Source organism: Macrobrachium nipponense, chromosome 28 (genome assembly GCF_015104395.2).
Source record: "Macrobrachium nipponense isolate FS-2020 chromosome 28, ASM1510439v2, whole genome shotgun sequence".
NCBI lineage: Eukaryota > Metazoa > Arthropoda > Malacostraca > Decapoda > Palaemonidae > Macrobrachium > Macrobrachium nipponense.
In genome coordinates this window covers 12,997,253-13,013,575 of record NC_087217.1, presented here as the reverse complement: position 1 = coordinate 13,013,575, position 16,323 = coordinate 12,997,253, and the positions used below count along the sequence as shown (strand labels likewise).

The 16,323-nt window shown below is 42.1% G+C and overlaps 1 protein-coding gene across 2 annotated transcripts in view; it reads left to right on the top strand.

Annotated features, from left to right (window-relative positions):
• The window catches only part of LOC135201431 (target of EGR1 protein 1-like), a 48,628-nt gene that overhangs the window by 20,719 nt on the left and 11,586 nt on the right, over window positions 1–16,323 (top strand). For both annotated transcript variants that reach the window (XM_064230353.1, XM_064230352.1), the window contains exon 5: window positions 3,706–3,874. In XM_064230353.1, coding sequence (XP_064086423.1) covers window positions 3,706–3,874 — 169 coding nt within the window. The remainder of the gene's footprint in view (window positions 1–3,705; window positions 3,875–16,323) is intronic.

Below are 16,323 nucleotides of genomic sequence, written 5' to 3'. Positions count from 1 at the left end.
CTAGTAACTTACTACCAGTAATATCGAATTTTCCTTGGGATTCGTATTGATATCTGGATAGGTTCACTCATTGCTGATGCCATGGATAAAAAAGTTTGTACAGCTGACTCTTTTGAATTCCACAAATATCAGCGAATTCATGTGGGTTAAGTCTGGTTCTAAATGGCTTTCTCCCCCCTGTATTTGGATGTCGTCTGAATTTACTTTGCCCTTGTGACAAGTATAATTTCACTTGCAGGCTGATTAATGGAACCTGGTTACAGTATCCTGCAGTACAAGAGTTTCACATCGCAACTTCAAAAAATCGTTCGTTGCTGCGGACGACGGCAGTCGAGTAACAACCGCCTATAATGTGAAGGGAATAAGCACCATCATGGACTTCTTCGACCGACACCGTATCCCGTCGTTAATCTCATTTTAATGTAGAACGCTCCGGCGGCTGTCGGAAATCGACTACAAAAGGGACATACTTCCGACAATTACGACCCAAAGGATATTCAACGCTACTTTGCTGGCGAAGGACTCGTGCTGGGGGTGATTTTATTCATCGCGAACGTAATCGTGTGGCTTAGGATGCAGAGAATAAGTATGAGGCCGAAATAGAACGTTGGACCCTGCCAGGCAATTTTTCCCCTTGTTTTAACCATATGGAATTGGCCATTTCATTTGGGTATAGGTGGTTGTCTGGAACTGTGTAATGGACGAAAAGTTGTTCGAACGCTAGTTAAATGTGTAGTAGTATAACCTCGGTCATGTATCCTATTTATATAAAGTATCATGTATCCTATATATAAATGATCATAAATAACAGAATCGAAATACTATATCTTTGCGTGTACGCAATAGGAATCTATTTAAAGTGCACATATATTAATCATAATTATATGAATCCATATACATATGTATAAATAAATCAGGTAGCCTATAATCAATCTGTTACCTTTTATCTTACCAATAACTGCAGACATATAACAGTTAGCATAAAAATCAACGAATCAATCAGCATAAACATTAATAACTTTATCAATTCATATATGAAATTTTTATCAGTTAAAATATGATTTTTATCATGTTTCTATGCAATTATCAGAGTACATTAGTATTTTCTGTAGCATATGTATCTTAAAGAGATGAAGTGAAAAAGTGTATCAGTATATATCACGTGATCACTATTATTTACGAATATTATATGCATATTATGTCTAATATTTTATTACTTGAATCTGTATTGTGTACACCATGAATTTTTTTTTACTTATAAGTACTTCCTATTTATCTATATATATTCACATAGTGTCTGTATCACACTCCTATAAGTCAAATGCAAGTCAAGTTTGAGTAATATTCAGTAGTTGGTTTTGGTAGCTGACCGAGCTAATGTAAGTGTTTACATAATAAAAATATGGAATGTTAGTCCATATATATAAAAGACTAAAACTAAAGAGGTCAACCAGATTGCTTGCAGGAATGTGATCAGACTAGAGACGCTAAAGATGACGTATACAATAAAAGTAGGCTAAGATAACATGCCGTCACCTGTAGTCATTCAGTTGTTTATAAACTTTAGTCCAAGCTTCCTGCTTGAGACAAACACTGTGACCTATAGCTCAAGCGGCCTACGTGATTAGTAACTATGTCATCTGATTGTATGTTCGTATGTAACTATGTCATCTGATTGTATGTTCGTATGTTCGAGCTACTGTCTGCTCCTTTATGACTTGTAACCGAGATGTAGAACAGGAGAATAGAGTTAGCTATCGTCATTAGAAGACCTGTACCTCTTTACCTAAGCTTTATCATGTAGAGAGAATAGAATTAGCCATCATCATTGGCAGAAGCGATCAAGCTATCGTCATTAGAGGACTTGTACAATCCTACTTGATCTTCACCATGTAAATTCAGAGAATATAAGTATTTTTGTACTTCGTGGTTTCTACTAGATCCTCACATCATTGCCGAATCATCATGAGTTTAACACATCGTCGTCATAACCAAAGAAGATAATACCGACTTCGTAAGTGATCTACAAACCCCAAGACACTCCCATGAATATGGAAGTGCAATACCAACCGACTTAGCGTAAGATTATCGCAAGTCTAACATTACCTCATAGGGCGCCTTATTATACAAGGCAACAGCCCTAAAACATATACCGGGTGTTTTGAAATTAGAGTCCCCCCTCCACAGAACAAATGGAAAGTTATGAAGTTTTCTGCTATGGCCTATCTCCAAGTACATTATCTTAAGTTTCTATTAAGCTATTTCATTTTACATTTCTTGTAATTTCAGACTGAGTGATGGAGTTAGATACAACCATGGCTAACGACTCAGAGGAAATCAGATGGATTGACCGAATCCAGGCTATAACCTTCAGAGGTTCCAGGGATGTTGGCGCATCCTTCATTTCACGTTCCTGGATAGCTAAATACATCATAAGAGATGAATCCTTTGTTAAAAGAAACTGGAACAAAAATCCATACTACTGTCATCGCGAAAAGAGTGAGAATTTTGGAAGGCCTGAAGTCCTTTCTAAGGAGTCTAAAGACATCATAGCTGAAATCATACCCCCCAAGAATGCGGGCTGTGGTACAGGCAGATGGAGGCCACACAAAATATGAAATACTCAGAGAAAAACTTAGATAAATACCTGCTCTGAATTACTTTTGTTTTTGTCCATATCAATTTTAGTTTATGCTGTAGAGGGGGGGGGGGGGGGCCTCTAATTTCGAAACACCCTGTACATATCTTCCTCTTTCCATTGATTTTTTTTTTTTTCTTTTTTCTTTTTTTTTATATTGGCCATCCTTAAATTTAGCCTGATCATGGGTGTATGCATTAGTGTATATTAGCTGAGGCTGTGAGGGTTAAACTGTGTAGCTGCATAGGTGGGCAAAGTTGCGGGCCTTTGTAAAGCAGTGGTTTGTATATATGAGATATGTGAATTCTAAGTAGCTCAAAGATATTTACAAGTAGTGAATGTAAACAGTGCAATTAGTCATTATCTTTTGTTTGTCGATTTTTGTATTTGTATACGTACTCATAAGTAAGTACCTGCAGTTATGTTTTGGCTTAAGTGATAGCTACCTTGATCTTCAATGTTTTCTTATTGACTGCTCCAGTTGTAGCCTTTTATACTGTGAATCATATTTTATATTATGTTATATGCATTGTAAATCTGTTTTTCCTGATAGAGTTTGTATTGCCGTAATTGAAGAAATTGATCATTATTGTAAAATTTAGAACCTAGCCCAGTAGTGTGCTGGTGATTAAGATTGATAGTAAGTTCTATTTGTTTTCCGGGTTATATCCAGTCATGAAAATAGTTGGATACCTTATCCACTTGTAGAGTAGAGCTAGATTGGGAATATGAACCAACTTTCTAAGTTATGGGAATCCCTTCTACTAAGTCTAGTATTTTAGCAATATTTATTGGTGTTATATGGAATCTTAAAAACAAGGCATTGAACTATGGTGCATAAAGCTGTGCAATATAACTATATTTCTCATGTCTCTTATTATGACATTGCTTAATCAGGCCACTTTTGGCAAAATATATTAGTTGATGACAGAATGCATGGACAGATGGAGAAAAATGTATGTCCAATATAATTGTTATGTTTTTAATGGCAAGAATCCATCTTTGAGTATTATTATCTTTCACTTAAATTTGTAATGGTAACAACAGCTTGAATATATTGATCAAAGGCAGCTAAGAAATGCTCGTCGAGGGAATGCAGGAGACTGGCATGTACGGATACAGTTCCCTCCATATCCTCCAGGCCTGTCCAACATCGATTGGCACCCGTACCTCCAAATTCTTCTATATGATACTGAAACTGACGACGATGGCTTGGAAGTTTGTGAAAATTTTGCTGTAAGTATTGAAATACATGATGTAACGTTAGACCTACTGTTGAATAATTTCCCATAGAATGTGAAACAGTACAGGCAGTTCCCAGTTATCAACAAGGATTCTGTTCCCGTTAAGGTGACGATAACCAAAAATTGCGAATAACAGCACTAATCCCTTGTTATCGGTGCTGATGATGGAATCGGTGCCACTGTTAAGTAGGGATTGGTGCTGATAACCGTATATCGGTGCCAATGAGCAGAGATCTGCACATGTCAATGGCAAAAATTCGGTTGTTGTCGTTGGACAAATGCTGTAAAACTGGATCGCTGATAACTGAGGCTGCTGATAACCAGGGACTGCCTGTATATATATATGGTAATTGGTAGAGTAGGTACCGCATTTGCTGTCATAGATGTGATTTCTTTTTTTCTTGTAAAGAATAGGCAGTGAAATTCCTGTTGTGACTTACTATAGGTTGAATATTGTTTTCGCATAAGTGACTTACCGAACAGTTACATAGCTTATAGCTTCTTACCTGCGGCAGTCGAAATTCAAATTGTTGGCGCCAGCGGCGTTGCTATCTTAAGTATAGGTGATACAAGACCCGCCCACATCCGGGAACCCTGGGTACTGCTAGCCTTCTACCGTCAATTTTCGTTTCTGCCGCTCACGGGGTAACACCTGTGAGATTTTCGCTGCAGTCTCCTGCGTCGCCATTTTGGATTTTGGTTTTTGTTTGGTGATGTACAAGTTTTTGGTTTTTTCTTGCCAGTTAGCTATCTCTATTCAGTTTTTTCGTCATTATTGCTAATTATGTCAGATTCTAGTTCATCTGCTGTAAGGTTTTGCAGCGCTGGCTGCAAAACAAGATTAGCTAAGTTATGTCACGATCCGCACTCTAAGTGCACTAATTGCAGAGGACAAAATTGTAATGGTATGGATGTGACATGTGATGAATGTAAAGAATTGGATGAACAGGGATGGAAGGCGGTTAGATCGCATGCTGAGAAAATGGAGAAAGATAGGAAGAGGAAGGCAGCTCTTAGGGCTAGTAGTAAGAATAGGTTAGAAACTACTCCTGTTCCTTCGGAGACAAATAAGTCTTCTCTTGCCTCTCCTTTATTAGAGAATATTTCTCCAATTAATAGTCCTTCTACTTCTCCTTTGATTACCCCTGTTCAAGTTGCCCATGTTTCCGAACCCAACACCATTGCCTTGCTTGAGTCTAAGATGGATAAAAAGTTCGAAGTGTTAGCTGAATCAGTTATGAAGTTAGGAATGTCTTTTAAAGCTTTCGTAGATAGTACAGTGAAATCTAGTGCAGTGCAAAGTGTTAATGTTGCGCCTGAGGAGGCGGTTGTCCGTTCCCCCTCGACTCCCAGACGAAGGTCACTGTCCCGCTCCCCCGCAACCGGGAGAAGACATACGGAGGTCGGAAGGAGTCTGGGGGAGTTTGCCCACGGTCAGCCGTCGACTCCTTCGACTCGCGGGTGTCGTCCAAAAATATGTGGAAAGGTGTTAGTGTTTGTGATTCTCGTCTGTCTTCTGATTCGGAAGTGCAATCGCCAGTGCGCAAAAGGCGAGGTGATTTGGTGTCTCGACCATTAAAAAGACATTCGATTCTTGCGGGTGATTCGTCACCGACTCCTGTAAGAAGTCTAAGAGGCATTGGAGTCCTCAACCTTCGTGTAGTTTTGCTCCGGATGTGATATTTAGTGAATCTCCTCCGCAGTCGCATTTTTCGGCTAAAAGCAATGGCTCTCGGACTAAACTTTGTGATAATTCACGATCGCTCGACTCTCCCAAGCGAGTCTCGGTCGCAGTTTCAGCTCGGTCGCCTCGTTCGACTCCGTATTACTGTCCAGAGAAGCGTATTCGCTCGTCTTTGTTTGACTCCCCTCGCCGTGAGTCGATAGGAATTTCGACTGGTTGTTCGCCTGTGTCGACTCGTGGTGCGGAGACTTCACCTGTTAGAAAGAATCGTTCTTCGTCTGAAAGACCATCGACTTCTACAGTGTTAGACGATTCTACCTTAGCTCCATTTAAGAAGCATTTCCAGGATCTTATGAGTTTGTTGAAATCCTCCACCGGGGTAGAACATAAGCCTGATTTCGACTCTGCTTCCGTGCAGTCTGAAGAGGAAGCTTTGGATCAAGATGACAAGGATTCGTCGGCTTATTCGAGTCTTCTTAAATTTTTCCTGTCCACTTATCCAGATTACTTTGAACCTGCTTCTCCGTCTTCACCGCCTTCAATGTTCGTTAAAGATAGGAAGACAGCGTATTCGTGTCTACCTAAACTGGTTCTTTCTCAGTCCTCGAAGCAGGCCCTTAAGGAGTCAACAGAGTGGCTTTCTAAGAAGAGGGAAACAGGTAAGGCTTCGTTTGCTTTCCCACCTTCTAAGCTTCAGAGTAAAGCGTATCGCTTCTACGCAACTGGAGAAGTTCCTTCTTTGGGAGTGTCTGCCTCCTCCCAGGGAGACTTCTCCGTTTGTTTAGTGGACTCACACCGAAGAGCAGCTTTTTCGTCAGCTAAAATTTTGTTTTCTTCTTCAGAGCTGGACCATTTGGTGAAGAATATTTTTAAAGTATTTGAGGTATTTAGTTTTTTGGACTGGACTATTGCCTCTTTAGCTCGCAAGATTGAAGACTGTCAGTCTTTAGAAGAAGATTTTGCCACAGACTGGTTAGGAGTTCTGTCCTGTGCGGATAAGGCTGTTAGAGATGGTTCAGGAGAATTAGCAGCCCTTTTCACAATGGGAGTGATGAAGAAGAGAGAAAGGTGGTGTTCTGTCGTGTCTAAAGGAGTCACTAATAACCAGAAGTCGGCTCTCATGTTTGCTTCTCTCTGTAAATCTCATCTTTTCCCTGAAGAAACCATTCAACAAATTCTGTCGGATTTAGAAAAGAAATCTACTAATGATCTCCTTCTTCAATCTTCCAGACGTCCGAAAGAGCCTACTCCGACAGGAGCTAAGTCTTCTCCTCTTCAGAAGCATCCCTTTCGAGGGAATAAACCTAAGTGGCAACGACCCAGGACTAATTTGCGTCCACAGTACAAGTCCTCAAAGAAACCTCCCCCCAAACCTTCGGACAAGTGAGAAGCCGTTCCTTCACGTGCAAGTAGGGGCAAGACTCCATCTTTTTTGGGAAGAATGGAGTCGAAGAGGTGCAGAGCAATGGGTAGTTCAAGTTCTTCGAGAGGGATACTCGATTCCTTTTGTTTTAGATCCTCCTCTCTCCGATACACCAATCAGCTTAACAGCATATTCTCCAGGATCAGAGAGAGCTTTGGCTTTAGCAGCAGAGGTCAATGCACTCATCAAGAAGGGAGCAATAGAGGAAGTCCTCGACAGTTCTCAGGGATTCTACAACAGACTCTTTGTAGTTCCCAAAGCCTCGGGAGGTTGGAGGCCAGTGCTAGATGTAAGCGCATTGAACCTTTTTGTGCTGAAGACAAAGTTCAATCTGGAAACAAATCATTCTGTGATGTCGGCACTTCGCCCAGGCGATTGGATGGTGTCCCTGGACATGAAGGACGCCTACTTTCATGTCCCGATTCACCAGAGTTCAAAGAAGTTCCTAAGATTTGTGTTCGAAGGGAGGACGTATCAATTCAGAGCCCTTTGTTTCGGCCTTTCGACGGCCCCTCAAGTATTTACTCGTGTTCTTGCTCCATTGGGGAAATGGCTGCATATGTTGGGCATAAATGCAGCATTTTACCTGGACGACTGGCTTCTCAGATCGGGTTCGAGGACACAGTGCGTGAAGGATTTACGGAAGACACTGTCATTAGCGAGTCAATTGGGAATTCTCATCAACCTGGAGAAGTCTCAATTAGTGCCGTCCCAGAAGATCCCCTATTTGGGGATGATTCTGGACTCTCAGACTTTTCGGGTTTTTCTGTCCCCGAAAAGAATAGAATCTTGCCTCAAAAAAGTGAGCCAATTCCTGAATCGTCAGTCCTCCTCCGCCTTGGAATGGATGAGTCTTCTAGGGACGTTATCATCAGTAGAGACGTTTGTAAAGTTGGGTCGTCTTCACATGAGATCTCTTCAGTTTTATCTCAAAGCGAGTTGGTGTCGGAAGTCTCAACCAGACACGTATTCGTTCCCAGTGTCGGAAGAGATCAAGAACGACTTGAGATGGTGGATGTCGAGGGAAAGATTGCAAGAGGGTCTCTCCCTGACATTAAGGAACCCAGACGTAGAATTATACTCCGACGCATCGGACAGAGGTTGGGGAGCTCTCCTAGGGACCAAAAAGATCTCAGGATTATGGTCAGAGAAAGAGAGGTTGAATCACATCAACATGAAGGAGTTGAAGGCGATTTGGTTCGGTCTGCAAGCATTCGCTCCTTTGGTCGTGGGAAAGAGAGTGGCAGTATACTCTGACAACACCACCGCTCTATCTTATATCAGGAATCAGGGAGGAACCCATTCATTCTCCCTCAACAAAGTCGCAGAAGATCTCCTTCTCTGGTCTCAAGATCGGGATATTTCCCTCGTTCCGAGGTTTGTACAGGGGAAGTTAAATGTACTGGCAGACGAACTCAGTCGAGTAAACCAAGTTCTTCCCACGGAGTGGACATTGCAAGACAAAATTTGTCAGGAACTGTGGAAACTTTGGGGAAGACCTTCAGTGGATCTGTTTGCCACGTCGAGGAACAATCGACTTCCGATCTTTTGTTCCCCAGTTCCAGATCCTCGTGCTTGGAAGACCGACGCAATGCTTCAGGATTGGACGGGTCTAGACGTTTACGCCTTTCCCCCATTTGGAATGATCAGAGAGGTGTTGAACAAGTTCCTCTCACATCAAAATGTGTCAATGACGTTGGTAGCACCATTCTGGCCCAGGAAAGAGTGGTTTCCAGACCTTCTCAAGTTGGTTATAGACCATCCCAGACTTCTTCATCAGTATCCTCGGCTACTCAAACAGCCCCACTTCGACAGGTATCATCAGAATTTGTCCGCTCTGTCACTGACAGGGTTCAGACCTGTCCGGAAACTCGTCAGAGCTAAGGGGTTTTCTCGTAGAGCGGCAGAGGCTATTGCTAACTGTCGAAGAAGCTCTTCTGCCAAGCTTTACCAATCAAAAGTGGGGAGTCTTTAGGACGTGGTGCAGAAGACATAATTTCTCGTCTTCTAAAACCTCTGTGGCAGAAATAGCTGATTTTTTGCTGTACCTTAAAGAAGTTAAGAACTTGTCGGTATCGACAATTAAAGGGTACAGAGCTATGCTGTCCTCAGTGTTTAAGCATAGAGGGCTTGACATCTCCTCTAACCAGGATATTGGAGATTTAATTAAATCTTTTAATACAGTAAAAGTATCCAAGAAGGATAGTGTGGACTGGAACTTGGACGTAGTTTTAACTTTTCTGATGTCTTCACGATTCGAGCCACTTCGTGAAGCGTCTTTGAGAGATGTAACGAGGAAGGCACTTTTTCTCTTCGCTTTGGCTACAGCAGGAAGAGTGAGTGAGTTACAAGCCATCCACAAAGAGGTGGGGTTCAAAAATCGTAATGCGGTTTGTTCTTTTGTTAACGAATTTTTAGCAAAGAACGAATCTCCCTCTAACCCATGGCCTAAATCTTTTGTACTTAAGGGATTATCTAATATAGTGGGTCCGATGGACGAAGAATATTTACTATGTCCTGTCAGAGCTCTGAAATGTTACCTGTCAAGGACACAATCCGTTAGAGGTAATTCCGACCGACTTTGGTGTTCGGTTAAGAATTCTGCAAAACCCCTCTCCAAGAACGCTATTTCGTTCTTTTTGAGAAGTCTGATACTGGAGTCACACTCTCAAGTCCAAGATCAGACTCTAAATGTGCTTAAGGTGAAAGCACATGAAATACGTGCAGTGGCGACATCCTTAAGCTTCAAGCACAATATGTCGCTTTCCTCGATTCTTCAATCTACGTTTTGGAGATCGAGATCTGTCGCCTCATTTTACCTGAAGAATGTAGAGGCTACCTATGATAGTTGTTGTAAATTGGGTCCTTTGTCGGTAGCGGGCATGGTGTTGGGAAAAGAAACATAGGGGAACTTTCTATCCTCTACTGTCTCCTCGCCTTGTTATAGGTTGTTGAGTCGTGGGCAGACTGGAGGCTCATAGTACTTTGGAGAACCTCCAGATCTTATTTATTACTTTTGAGTGTGTCATTATTTTTGGTATAGGTGATGGTCTGTTGTTTTTTATCTGGTTTCTGAAGCCCAGGGCAAGGGCATTATCTGTTTTTTAATATTTTGTCAACCAACGGTCTTGTCCATGGTTACAAAATCCCACTAAGTAGGGACGACCCTGGCCTATACTGCCACGTCTCCTACGAGTGATGAGAGCGCCAACCAGAGGCAGTATTCTCCTGCAGCTGCTCTCTCACAAGGTAGGGTACTGCAACATTTGCTGTTTAATGTGGTCTTACTGTCATTTTTATGTAGTCCATCTACCCTCCTTCCGGGTAGTTTGGATTCAGCTATGTAACTGTTCGGTAAGTCACTTATGTGAAAATGATATTTTCATGATAAAATAAAGTTTCACATATACTTACCGAACAGTTACATAATCAAAGCCCACCCACCTCCCCACAGATGGACGTGTCGGCTAAACGAAAATTGACGGTAGAAGGCTAGCAGTACCCAGGGTTCCCGGATGTGGGCGGGTCTTGTATCACCTATACTTAAGATAGCAACGCCGCTGGCGCCAACAATTTGAATTTCGACTGCCGCAGGTAAGAAGCTATAAGCTATGTAACTGTTCGGTAAGTATATGTGAAACTTTATTTTATCATGAAAATATCATATTTACAAGGTTAGTCTACAGGCTGTGAGCATTTGGTTTCTGTGACAATTAGCAAATATACTATAAATACCACAATTAGTTATACTTGACAGATATAAAGCAAAGTAATAGAATATTTTCATACAATCAACTTACCTGTCAGATATATACATAGCTAAGACTCCGTCGTCCCCGACAGAAATTCAAATTTCGCGGCACACGCTGCAGGTAGGTCAGGTGATCTACCGTCCTGCCCTGAGTGGCAGGATTAGGAACCATTCCCGTTTTCTATTCATATTTTCTCTGTTGCTTGGAATGTAAACAACGTTTGCAGTTCCTCCTGACTTGATTTTTGGATTTCATCGCCATCGATCTTCTGGGCTATCTTTTGCAGGGAAGTACTGGATCTTTGGTTTGGCATGCGCATATTAATTTGTTTTAATAACTTTGGCTTTGAAAATTTCGAAGAATTGTTTACGTGTAACTACCGAACTTTTCGGTAGACACTCACATAGTTTGCAAGAAGGAAAATTTTAATATTTATTCATAATAACGTGTAGTAAATGTTAGAATTGATTGAGCTAACTTCCTTCTTGAGGAAGTCAGGAATAGAATTAGTTACGCTTCCTTTAGAAGTTTTTATAGCTCTCGTACTAACAAGCAGTTAGAGCATTAACAATACTAGTAGTGTTGTATCCTCATCTCCTTCTTACTTCACAGAATCTTCAAATTCATATTGCAATTTGAAGACAAAGGAATGTAGCTCAAAATACGAGCTATTGAAAGGTAAGAAGTGATTTTAGTGTTTACAGTGCAGTGGAGGGTGCGTTCTGATCGGCTCTGTTTCGCTCCCAGGCCTAGACCTCTTCCAAGCTCACATACCCAGAGGAGAAGGAAAGTCGAAAGCCTTACGGAGGTTATGGAGAATCCCCACCGATCAGGCGTCCCCTCGGCAGGATCTGTAGAACGTCCCAGACTGCCAAGTTCGCCATTGGAAAGGCGTCCTAATTAGTAGAGGATGCGTCCGATCGGCTCTGTCTCGCTCTCAGGCCTAGACCTCTTCCAAGCTCACAAGCCCAGAGGAGAAGGAAAGTCGAAAGCCTTACAGAGGTTATGGAGAATCCCCACCGATCGGGCGCTCCCTTGGCAGGATCTGTAAAATGTCCCAGACTGCCAGGGATAGCCACTGGAAAGGCATCCTTTAAAAAGTACGTCTCTTCTTCCGTTTCTTCATCTTACATCCGAAAAGACGAAGAATGTACATGTTTGGAGTTCGGACGATCTGGCTTGTTCTCTGAAAACTAAGAGAACACTGAGCGAGAGGCTGAGAGCCAGCCAGCAAGCTAGCGCGAGCCATGTTCCAATAGCCGCGTTCCAACAGACTAGCGCGAGCCGCGTTCCAACAGACTAGCGCGAGCCTCGTTCATACAGATAAACGCGAGCCGCGTTCCAGCAACTGAGCGCGAGCCGCGTTCCAGAACTTTTTTCTTGGCGCAAGGCGCCTTCAAAGAGAAAACAGACGGCTAGACTGAGGAGCCTTATAGTAGAGTAGCAATCAGAAGGATGCTTCCATTGAACGTTTACTGGCAAGAGGCTCGTATAAGAAGACTAGAGGCGCTCGGAACTATCAGGGCGCACGGGACCTTCCACGCAAGCGGAACGTTCCAGGAGCGAGTCTCCTTTCTAGCGTGCGGAACATTCCAGGCGCGCGGAACTATCCAGACGCCAGGCGCTAGGCGCAAGGATCCAGACGCCAGGCGTCAGAATATTCCAAAATCTTCATTTGAGAGAGAGGTCAGTCGCGAGACTCCTCTTTGAGTTTTTTAACTTGAGCAACTTTCCCCTGGCAAATGTGCAAGATGTCGCACAGGCGGCCGTTGCTTTTGTCAGAAGGATTCTGATACTAAGAGAAGCCCCTTTTCATTATTCAGAAGACTCCTGTGTTAGGCAGTTCCTCTCAATGCAGACTCTCTCCTTCATCCATGCTCTTCCCTCGTTTTGAGGAGGCAAGAGCTTTGGGAGTTTTTCTTAATAAGAATCTCATCAACGTTTGGTTATCTACGTCCTTCCGTAAACCCTAGTGATGAACAGGAATTCTGTCTCTTCCACGATTTATGAGGAAATCACGAAGATTTAAAGATTAACTTCCTTAAGGATATATATATACTCTTTCTATCGTTCTATTAACGAAAAGAACGAAGATAGTAGAAGGTAGTAGAGTATCTGCTGGATGAGAATACGATACGGTCAAATCATAAACACATCCGTAGGTTATTTCTTTGCGTGGGACTCATAAAAACATACCGTAGTTTACTTCTTGATTTGGTTGCAATTCAATCGTTACCAGTATCCTTCTACGAGTTTCCTATGAAGGACTACGCTTAAAGGGATTGTTAAGACAACACTTACTTAGCTTCTAGATTTATCGAAGTCTTGTTTCGCTTAAATATGCTTTAATAAGAACTTCCTGAAGTTCAATAATAATTTTATAAGATTCCTTTATTAAATGGAGTAGCTGGCAACTCTGGAAGAGTAAGGCCAGACGGCTAACGTAGACTACTTTCGCTGAGAGCCTGAGACCAACGCAGTACCATGTAGGTGTTAGTCATGAGCGGTTGGGTTTATCTCTCTCTCCTGCGGGATGGAATAACTATCCGTATCTCCCCTACAATCGCGGTCTTAACCTCGGATTGAGGGGATAGTTAAGCTAACATAAATAAAATATTGTATGCCTTTTGCTAAGAAGCTTTCAATAAGAGAGATGGTACAACCTTTCAATGCTGTTTACCGTTGGTAACATTATTAAAGGATTCTATCGCAGCAGAACATTATATTATATAATGCTCTCAGGCTTACGAAAGCATAGCTTATTAGAGTACCTGCTCAGAAGAAGATGGATGAGTCGGATGGGAAACATTCTCTTTGTGGCAGAACTTGTTTCCTGAATGGACTATACTACGTATATAAAGTTTTTTCCTACTAAGAACGGAATTAACATGTGAAAGGATGTCGGGTACCATAAAGGCACAGGTGTTCTGGCACATAACCTAAAAAGAATTAGAAGGAAGCGCCAGCCTGGCGCAAGTTGCGCCAGCCTGGCACATAGCGCTAGAAGCGCCAACCTGGCGCAATGCGCCAGAAGCGCCAGCCTGGCGCAGTGAGCCAAGAGCACCATCCAAGATTTTCTCGTTTTAGCGAGTTATTAACCTAAGAGTCCAGTAGCCTCTCGGACACCAGGCTCGGTAACGGCAAGATTCGTTCCTGATTTCGTTACCCATTTAATCACTTAGGCCAATTCCACGACTCTCTCATATCGCAAAGAGCATCGAGAATCTTTTTTTTTCGCTCCTGTTCGCGTTAACAAAGAGAACCTTCTCGATCGACGATAATAACTGTTAACATGTTTAACATTTATTGGAAAGAGTTGTGAGAACCTGCGGAAAGTCTTCTTCATAGATCTCTTAGTAAGGTAGAAGACGAACAGGCTTCCTATAGACTGCTTCCTTTTCCTTGAACCAAGAGAGGTAGCAATATACGCCATCTTTATTTTTTTTTTAGAAAGGGGAATAAACTTTAGTCTTTTTTCCCCTAAATATAAATTATTTGCAGAATTTAAGATAAAGGGCGTCAAAGAAAGAGAAGATAATACTTTATGCCTCATTTTGGCCTTAGAGAGGTTGGATTCACAGAGGTCACGTTCTTCTCACAGCATGTTTTGGAAGTCTTTTCCAAGACAGTCTGAATATTCTATCAGCATCTATTATAAATGGACCTTAAAAACCTCTCCACTCTGAGTCTGTCTGCGTGCAGACTGACCAGAAGTGGACATGAATGAGAGGATTTTTCAAGGTAAATGACAATAGTCATGGACAAGATATAGAATTGCTGCAGATTGTGCTAGAGGGAATGAGGAAACTGTCCTCTTCCGATACCTCTGTGAACCACATAGCGGTTTTTTCTTCCCTTTCAGAGGGAAGAATCACCTTTGTATATATCTGCTATCAAAGAACGCAGTAAAAGGCTATACTCTGTCTCTATAAAGGGATTGGAGATAGCAGAGGATTAAGATCTTCGGGATCTTATACGATACCTCAATATGACAAGAGTAGGATATCATGTACGTACTTCTAATGGGATCTTTTTTGTGGCCACAGATTCTATGTTCCGACAAGATGGAACTGCTCCTTATCAAACTTCTTTGAGAAATTTTTATGAGGGAATTCTTTGTTTCTCTTGGTCCCAAACGATCATGAAGACAAGTGAATTTTTTGAGCATTGGAATCTCGCATCAGATTCTATGGAGATTAGGCAATGGGTTCTTGCCAGCATAGTACGTATGTCTGGAAAAAGAACTAAAACCCCCTGTTCCTGATTCAATGGTTTCAGATAGAGGTTTCGTTGTCCAGGCAGCGTACTTACGTATTAATAAACATTACCTTAATATAATTTATCTAGCCCTAAATCCCCAAAAACCGCACCAAAATTTACCACATTGGCAACCCTGTTACCTCCTATTCTGTCCGCCAGTTGGCAACACTGTCGTTGACAGATACGAAAAACCTTCCCTCAAATCAGTTGTTAACGAGCGCCCGTGTTGTTTACATCACGGCCGCTCTTTATAAATTTCCTTAAACATTTTTGTGCCTTTAAAGCTTTCATTATTTGTTAAATGAGACTTTATATGAATTACCACTCACGCATTACATCACGAAATAGTGAATTAACTTTGATTTCTGTAGTGGTTCTTATCTTAAATTACGAACTTTTGCGCGACCCGGAACTACTGACCTGTCCAATTCTACAATGGATTACCAAGAAATTACGATGCTTCCTTCTGCCAGCAACATCAGGAACTGCCCGGTTTGTGGGACAAGGATGAGTAGCAGGGAGTATGAACCACATGACATTTGTAGCTCTTGTCGTGGACAGGTTTGTGACTTGACTTCTCGTTGTGACGTATGTAAGCCCTGGTCTGACGAGGATATGACTGCTTATATGAAACGCCAAACAATCTTGCAGCGTAAAAGATCGGTTAAGGAGAAAAAGAAATCGATTGCTAGAACTGTATCTAACGAATTCTTTGACTTGGCGCTCATGATTCTGGCTCTTCGGTTTCGGTATCGTACGACTCCGACTCCGAATTATTGATGCTTTGCCCCCTGTACAACCGGTAATTAGTGAAGTTATTTCTGATGTAGATTCGAAGATTTTGGCAATGGAAACTACCTGGAAACAGAATTTTAAGAAATTACAGCTTAGTCTAGATAGAGATATTTCTGCTAAGTTTAACAATCTGTCAGAGAATTTTCAAGAAGCCTTTACTAGAATGTCTTACACACTTTTAGATTCATTTTCAGCTCCTCGTCAGGTACCTGTCGACAGCACCATGGGTAACGGTGCGACAGATACCCCGGCTTGTGAACCCCGTCGTGGCGAAGGCCTAGGGGGGATCCGGTCCGGGCAGGTGCCTAACGAATCTTTACCCAACGTGTCCCCTGTTAGTCCCGTAACAGTGCCAAAGGGCGCTTATTTAGGAGAAGGGGGGAGGGATATTAGTGTCAGACCTAAGATAGCTAGTCGTCAGGATTTTACTTCAGAGGAAGTTTCTAAGTTAGGATCTGACGATGATGATGATGATGACGCGGATTCGTGTGATATTGATGTTTCCTCGAATGGATGTCATGATGTAG